The sequence below is a fragment of the Triticum urartu genome, chromosome 6A, assembly GCF_056163025.1.
Source record: "Triticum urartu cultivar PI428250 chromosome 6A, HENAU_Tu73, whole genome shotgun sequence".
NCBI classification, from domain to species: domain Eukaryota; kingdom Viridiplantae; phylum Streptophyta; class Magnoliopsida; order Poales; family Poaceae; genus Triticum; species Triticum urartu.
The window spans coordinates 470,260,154-470,268,840 of NC_141878.1; the positions used below are offsets into that span (position 1 = coordinate 470,260,154).

At 40.3% G+C, this 8,687-nt stretch overlaps 1 protein-coding gene across 1 annotated transcript; it reads left to right on the plus strand.

Annotated features, from left to right (window-relative positions):
• The first annotated feature begins 267 nt into the window (after positions 1-267).
• LOC125514134 (MADS-box transcription factor 6-like) lies at positions 268-7,571 on the plus strand. The gene is made up of 8 exons (XM_048679403.2): positions 268-725; positions 3,325-3,403; positions 4,547-4,608; positions 4,715-4,814; positions 6,399-6,440; positions 6,764-6,805; positions 6,928-7,100; positions 7,178-7,571. Exons 1-8 carry the CDS (start codon positions 544-546, stop codon positions 7,278-7,280), a joined length of 783 nt encoding a protein of 260 aa, XP_048535360.1. The 5' UTR covers positions 268-543; the 3' UTR covers positions 7,281-7,571.
• The last annotated feature ends 1,116 nt before the right edge of the window (positions 7,572-8,687 follow it).

Sequence of the window (8,687 nt, forward strand, 5' to 3'; positions counted from 1 at the left end):
TGGCGACATACATGGTTCGGGTTAAGTCTAGGAGGGGCGGCGTAGGATAGCGCGGCTCCGCTCCCCCTCCCTGGTGTATGCGCACATGCACCCATCGCCCCTGCAGAGCGACGTGTGTATTTGTGGCGTTGGGGACGCAGCATTGGATCGCCCTCATTCCGGCCCGTGCTTCCAGTTAGGGTAAACCCGTGGTAACTGCCCCGCCCCGCCCCAAAGTTACCCTCCTTTAAAGTCGAGAGAGAGAGGGCGCGCGACAGGGATGTGTCAAGCGAGATCGACGCAAGAAACCAGCACCGAGCTACAGTAACAGTACCCACCATTGCTCCCCTTTTTCCCCTTGCCTCCACTAATATCCCGCGCCCCCCTCCCGGCTCTCATTATATGCTCGCTGGGGCACCATCGCTCCCCATCCCAAGCCCTATGCGCTAGTAGGTTGCGCGTCAGAACCGCCGCAGGAGGAAGAGCGCAGAGCTGGCTTGCTGATCGGTAGAGCTTTGCTTGATTTTCTTGCTTGCTTGGAAGGAGGAGGAGGAGGAGGAGATCATGGGGAGGGGAAGGGTCGAGCTGAAGCGCATCGAGAACAAGATCAACCGGCAGGTCACCTTCTCCAAGCGCCGCAACGGCCTGCTCAAGAAGGCCTACGAGCTCTCCGTGCTCTGCGACGCCGAGGTGGCGCTTATCATCTTCTCCAGCCGCGGCAAGCTCTACGAGTTCGGCAGCGCCGGGTATACACATACATAAAATCAACGCGCTCCCCTCCCTTGCATCATCGGCTGATTCGCCTTGCAGCATGCAGATCTGCTGTTTCACCTTGCACAATTGCTTCTTTTCTGATGCTTTCTTTTGCCGCTGTTTCGTGGTTTTTGTAGCACGTAGCCGAGCTACGCTTTGTAGTAGTAGTTCCTGCGCTTTGGCTACGCAAAGCTATTTTATTCCTGCTACGTATGCTACTATAGGGGCATGGCGATGTTCTTATAACCCGGAGGGGTGGATCCGTAACTAGCATGAGGCATCTTTTCCGCAGATCTACGAACCCTACACCCTTTACCTCTTTCTTCCAGCTTCTCCGGAGCGGCCATCCTCCGTGCTGGTGTGTGTCAGAGAACACCTTAGTTAATTGCTCAGCTAGTAGAGAGCTGGGATTGTTTTTGTGTGGAGCAATAGAGAAGTCGGGGGGCTGCGAGGGGAAAGGGGAGGTATGCTCTTTCCATTTTGATCCGGGGTATTAAAATACTGCAGTGTAAACGTTCGATTTGGTACTTGTTTTGCCCTGGGCTTGAGGCAGCGCCAGCTGATCTGGCCCGATCTGAGTATACATGTGTCATGAGTTGGTTGCTTGTTCTTCACTCTTCTGCACATCATCTTTCCATCCGATTTCATGCCATGTTCCTCACTAAGGAAATTTTTGTTTTGTTTTGATTTGATTTTATGTCTTTTTTGAGATTCTTGTAGTATGATTTTTTGTCTAAAGAGAGATTTAGATTTTGCCTATCGGGAGAATCTTTAAATCAACATTTTCAGTGCTGAAATCGAGATCCTTCCCCCCCTTTCCCCTTTTTCTTGTTCAATCTCCTTTCGTTGTCTCCTTATCTTGTCTTGGTTCATTTTCTCTAAGGTTCTCTTCATGTATCCACAGTCTGGCCGTGTGAAGTTCAAGCAAAAGTAACTTCACCATCTTTCCTTCCCATAATTGATCTTATTCTCAAGCACGCATCAGTTTCCTCTTATGGTAGTGTGGTCAAAAGATGTCGGAAGACAGTGCATTTTGCTTTCCTTCTTGTTCCTTTCCTCATTTTATGCTGATGAGTGCTACCGTGGTACAATTATTAATCGGTCTTTGGAGTTTACTGCTCCTGGAAATTGCTGGCTCTCCCATGTTATTTTTGTATTGCAATTTTCTTCTACTAATGTGGCAGATCTAGTTTCTGTTTGCCTGTTCTATATGTACCGAAGCAGTTCATTTATTACGAAAAAGCAGTTTATTTTCCCATGTTATATCTCCGTTGGGGCAGGATTGATGTTTGGCACTAATATTTTCATTTGCGTATTTGTATTGTGTAAGCGTGGTAGCAAATCGTATACTGAGCATCTTATTTTTATCTAGTGCCAACTAATTAATCCACACTAAGTTTTCTTAGATGGTGGTAATCGTCCAAACTAGATGTAGGACTACGGTCAAGTGTAACTAGTATTTTGATTTGTTCTTTGCTTCTTTGTTCCGGTGGTTCTTGGTTAGGAGCATTCACCTTTGGATCTTTCCTTTTGTTACATCACACTCTCTGTTCTTTTTTTTTTGGTATGGCTGGTATGTCTTAGTGCAGAACGGTTCTTTGGGAAAGTATGTATACTAGTATTCCTCAAGATTGTTTGAAATATTACAAACATGTGTGCTCTCAAGAAAGTGAGCAGATATCTGTCTATTGCATCATAAGATGAAGCTACTTTCACCAAGCATTTGAGCTTTACTCATGGCACTCATCTAAGAGATAGGCCTAAAGGCCAAAGTCCCAGTAGATCTGGCATGCACGTGTGTTAACTGATATTTAGGATGTCATTGAGTATCTATCCCGGTAGATCTTTCACTCCACTTCTTTCTTCATTTTGTTAATGTGTTATAGTTCATTATCATGTGCTTAGACCATCAAATTGAGGGTACCTTTTCCCTAAAAAATTTTAGGGTGGCTTCATTTCTAAAGCTCTGTGTTAACTGATATGTTCCCCCTTTCTTACAAAATCGATGGTACCTTAATGTGTGCAGCCAATCTACAATAAATATTTTTTTTGTAATAAGAGAAGTACTAAGCATTTACGAAATCCATGTTGGTTAACTGTATTGTTTTAAGAAAACATTTATTTTTCTCATGTGACACAGATTTAAGATTTATTTGATTTCCCATAGTAAAAATGAAATTTCTATCATATGACCGAAGATCGTGAATAAATCTTCTAATCTTGGAGTATCGGCGCATCATAGAGGAATTTTGTGCCACATGTGGGGAAGTGCCATATGCGAGCAAACTCACTAAATAACACATATACTACTATTTTGTTAATAAAATATATACATGTCTACTTGCAAAACATATGAAAACTGAGTACACATGCATTGTTCTTGAGCCATATCTAGTTAACAAAAAAAAACTTCTTATGCCGAAACACTACTGTAGTTAATACTAGCTAATTACCTATTGGAATCAAGATGCTCTATGCTCTACCGATATGTTTTATTTCCCAAGCATATCTTTTTGTGAGATTTATCAAAGTATCAACGTTTGAAATTCCAGAGAGCTAGAAATTTATTTGTAAATTAAATTTCTTGCGCAGCACAACAAAAACATTGGAAAGATACCAACACTGCTGCTATAATGCTCAAGATTCCAATGGCGCACTATCTGAAACTCAGGTATATATATCTATCAATTGGTCATTGTACCACCATATGATTTTCTTATATCCTGACTCTTTTCAAAATTTTATTTAAATACAGTAATACTAGGTCATATATATCAGATATCGAAGTTCATAACCATCTTAGATAGTTGCTATTTTAAATCAAAAAGAAATAATAATATTCCTTAGTTTAGGTCACTCGATAATATAAGGAGAATTTTCTTTTAGACCACCAGCTGGCTGAGGCATTGGACATTACTTATTTGGTCATGGCTTGTAACTATTTTCTACACATAACATATATGACACGTGCCAAAAAATTCCATCCTTTCATGCATTCATGCTAGCACTTAACGAAGTGAGAAACAATAACATACTGTCTTATTTATGTGGTGACATAAATATCGAGTTATGGTGGTCCCTTATCTTGAACAAATGATGTATAATAAGTTTCTTGTAAACCTGAAGTTGTTTAATTGTTGAGTTTAATCCATGTACTGGAAACATTAGTCATATTTTAAAATTTTCACTATGCAGTCCACCATCTATCTACTCAATTAATTTCAGAACCCAAACCCAACATAACACCAACATATGTATATATGTTATATATATACCAAGGAACAAATGTCAGTGGTTCAGTACGTATTTAAAAAATGTTCTTAAATGAAGTTCTGGTAAACTAATTTTCACCTATAAAGAATATATAAGAATTGAAACTTTTGAGAATGAATAGCCTTACCATATCTTGTTACTATGTCCTTCTGTTCTATCATTTTTCCCCCATGGCATGTCTTGAAAACTAAGGCTCGCGTATTTGAACCTTAATACCATTGGATTGTTATGCTCATCAATCATGCATGTTTTTAACCTCCAGGATTAATTTCATTAGTACGTAGGCGACTTTTGTAATAAGTGCACAGACATTTTTTTCTCACTAAAAGCTCTTGGATTCATTATTTGCCTCTCATATATTATGTAGTATCAATGCCACGTTAGTCCAGTAGGACACATAGATTTATTTGTGTATAGTACATGTTAAACAAACTTAAGAGGCTAGACAAACATTATCTTGTGATGCATTATTTCATGTAGCTAAAACCTGTTAAATATTCTGGTTATCTAACTAATTTGGCTGTATATTTCTGCTCTGTAGAGCTGGTACCAGGAAATGTCAAAGCTAAAGGCAAAATTCGAAGCTTTGCAGCGAACTCAGAGGTCCACTTCTAGGCTCTAGCTTCACATCTCATTCACAGAGCGTAGATTCAAATTAAGTGACTAAGATATTTGGATTACATACTCTTTGTGCGCTTATTTTGAGCAGACACTTGCTTGGGGAGGACCTAGGACCGCTCAGCGTGAAAGAACTGCAGCAGCTGGAGAAACAGCTAGAATGTTCTCTGTCACTGGCCAGACAGCGAAAGGTTCAAATATATTCAACTCACATATTTATTCATGTGTTATATGCACCAACTGGCTTGCCAATTAATGAAGTCATTCTTGGATCTATTAATGGCACTGGGATCACAATTGAGGCGTACCATACAGGAAATATGGAATATGGGTACAGAATGACTACCATATATGTTAATGAAAGTTAAAACATAATATAACTGATAAATGTTTGTTATAATTTTTCTAGAGAACTACATTACCCTCTTAGACTTGCTCTCGTTTTCATCTATTCATTGGGATGTAAAAGATATACGTTTTGTCGGAAAAAACAGTTCTAGTAATCTACACTGTACCTGACGATTCAAATCCACTTTCGGTTTTTCTGATGGTACGGTTCAGTGGCTCTAAACAATGTAATAAATTAGTAGCAGATCTCCTTTCCTGCTGTTTTCTTTTAGAAATAGAAAACGTTTACATCGCCCCTGAAGTTTTGAGGCTGTACAGAACAGAACAGCCAAAGCTTAAAATAGTCTATCTTAGAGCAAATACAACATGTTAGATATATGGTGGCGAAACCATCCTGCAAAACTTCTAGCGGTGCTCGGTTTACAAACATTAATAAGGCGAAGGGAGTTACCTAGTCTAGTTCATACCTCAAGGGATGATATGGACCTTTTCAACTGAAAGAGGTAACATGCATATTTGCCATATATTTCATGATTACTAATCACTTGTATGAGTAGCGTTTTAGAGTAGTAATTCATGCCATGCAATCTGGCTTTACATACATTTTTTGAAAAATACTTCAATTTGTAGCCACCTAAGAAATGGTTATTTCTAAGTCAGCTATGTTGCACATCTCTCGCAAAAAAAAAAAGAAGCTAGGTTGCACATCATTGAGTTGACGGGTCTGCAATGGACAAAAAAGATTGTGTGATTTTAGGTCTTAGAAATGTGCAACTGCCTTTTGAACTTCTCTATTATAAGTTGCACATTATTTCTATAAATTACAACCACTTAATTAATTGCTACATAAGGAACCAACATTCAAGATTGTCGACTTAGAAATGACCAATCAAGATTGTCGACCTAGAAATGACTACATGTTAGTCGCCTGAGAAATAGTCATGCCGAATTAAAAAATGTTCCAAAACAAATAATGGATATCATTATACATGAACGGTATAAAAAGGAACTGGTGCCCTTTGGTGCAAATGCACACCATGCAAGATTGGCTACATTATTTTTGCATATTTCCCTAACCGAATTTCCAATAGTTTATGCATGAAGTTTTCATGTACCGTGGTGCTTGGAAATACATCATTCTAAGCACATGATGTTCATGCGCACATATATGTATGTCAAAATCCATTTAAATTTCACAGCTGTATTGTTCTATGATCTGTCCAAATGGATTTAAAAGATAAGGAATATTACAAGTAGATATATATGCATAACTTCAGAAACTGAAGACATCTTTATTGCTTTAATTAGCTTACTGGCCGATGGAAAATTGTTATTCCCGTCAAAATGAAGTATGGGAAATAAATGGTTATTCTTTGCTTTGTTCATTCAACTACCAATTCAATACTTACCAAGTTATCGGTTCGCAGACACAACTTATGATGGAGCAGGTGGAGGAACTTCGGAGGAAGGTATGCAACATAGCAGCATGGGCGAGCCCTTACTTATACATGTTTGTGTGTGTGTGCGCTACTGCTAGTTATCTACTGCTTCGCTCTTCTACTAGGATGACTTGCATTGCCGTAGCTTTGTCAATGTAGCTAGCTATCTAGGGACGTATTGCAAAAAAAGACATTTGGCAGAGCCTTTGACCGCATATCTATGTATGAGCCAGCAGCTTGCTCGTTCACCCTCTTGTAGATATCTTTATTGCACCCGAGAATCAGTGGATTTTTGTAACATACAGAGGAACTTTACCAACATACAATTCACCGGATGTACTTGCTACATGCAGGAGCGTCAGCTGGGAGACATCAACAGGCAACTCAAGCACAAGGTTAATAAATAGTTCACACATGTTATTATTCCTATTTGAACTGCACACACAGAACACTAACTGCATTCGCATTTGTATTCCTTTTTAACTGTTGGCTTTGCTACTTGTTGCCGAGTCTGCAGCTCGACGCTGAAGGCAGCAACAGCAACAACTACAGGGCCATGCAGCAGATCACCTGGGCTGCCGGCACCGTCGTGGATGAAGGCGCCGCCGCATATCACATGCAGCAGCAGCAGCAGCAGCAGCACCCTAATCATTCCGCTGCTATGGACTGTGAACCCACTCTGCAAATTGGGTACCTACGATCGAGCACCTTGCATCCACCTGTTCCATCTCCCATGCATGCAACTGAACTGATTATCTATGCCGCAGGTACCCTCATCAGTTCGCGGCTCCTGATCAGGCAGCCAATAATATTCCACGGAGCAGCGCCCCCGGAGGGGAGAACAACTTCATGCTGGGGTGGGTTCTCTGAGCTACCGAGCTGCTAGCGCAGCTGGTTAGCTTGTCTGCCCATCAGCCAAGAAACCAAATAAAATGCGTGTGCTGCTCCCGCATGCTCTACACGAGAAGTACCCTGCGTGGCGCGTGCCTCTTTCTTTATTTTTACTCGTTGTTTGTGTGTGTAAGAAGTAAGAACCAAGAACCACTTCTATATTTTGAGTATTTGAACCACTACATGGGTCTTGTAAAATACTTGCAAGTTCCAAGCTGTCCATGCATGCATGCCAAGTTATCTACCAGTAAAACTATAATTTGTGGACAATTATTGCTCATGCGTGTTTCATCATTTGTTTGAACTAAGTGGACTAGTAGTACTTGCGCATGGGACTCAATAAGTAGTGACCCCCACCCCCACCCAAAAAAAAGTTGATAAACAATTGCTATACGTGTGCAACTTTCTTGCCAAGGAACAACACGCCAATCTTCTTTTTGAATCACATCCAGAATGTGCCGTTGAGCTCTTCAATGCGATGACAAGGACATACCAAAGGCTGATTACTATTCTTTCGAGAATATGTGCGAATTATTGTACTGTTGCACAATTGGAATCATAACTTGCCACAATTAAGTGTAAGGTAGAATGTCGTGTGTACTCATCACTTATCCGTTGATTGGTGTGTGTGCGCGCGGGTGTCCAATGACTTTTTTTTTAATTATTCAGAGTCATCAACTTGCAAACATGTATGGTCATCTTGATCATATCCATAAAAAACTCTACTACAAATCTGATGTCGGGTTTTTGATCATGGCAAATCAAACATTTTTCATTCCAAATTATGTTCTCCGAGGATGGCAAGTTTAGTTGGCTAGCATGGCATATCCACCTCAGTTCACTTTTTGTCGAAAAATTGCCATGCTTGCAAACTAAATTTGCCATCATTGTGCCAATATAAATTGCCATGAAAAACGTCAAATTTGTCATGCCTAAAAATCTGACGTCAGATTTTTTGTGTTTCCACATTGGTGCTGATAGTGCCTAGTTGAGCAAGCAGGGGTGATTAATCAGAGGTTGCACGTAGGTTCCAAGAAGTGGAATAGTTTGCTTTCAATTGCACCTTCGTTGATTAGATTTTTATTTTTGAAACAATGAGCCTCCTCGTCGATTTACATTAAAGAAATTGCCACAAAGTTTTACAACAGAAACAAAGATAAAAGAACGAACAGAACCACAGGAAACTAACGACAGACTAGTTTCTTAGTCACAATAAAGGCGAAAGGCCCAACAAACCTGGCACCAAAATGAGGGAGAAGAAAGACCTGATCACGTAGGGTCAACATAAGCGTTACAACCATGGCTTCTGGCATAAATTTCTTCAATCACCCTCTTGATCAAAGCCACCCCTTGCTAAGTTCTGCCTCTATCTTATCTTTGCAAGAC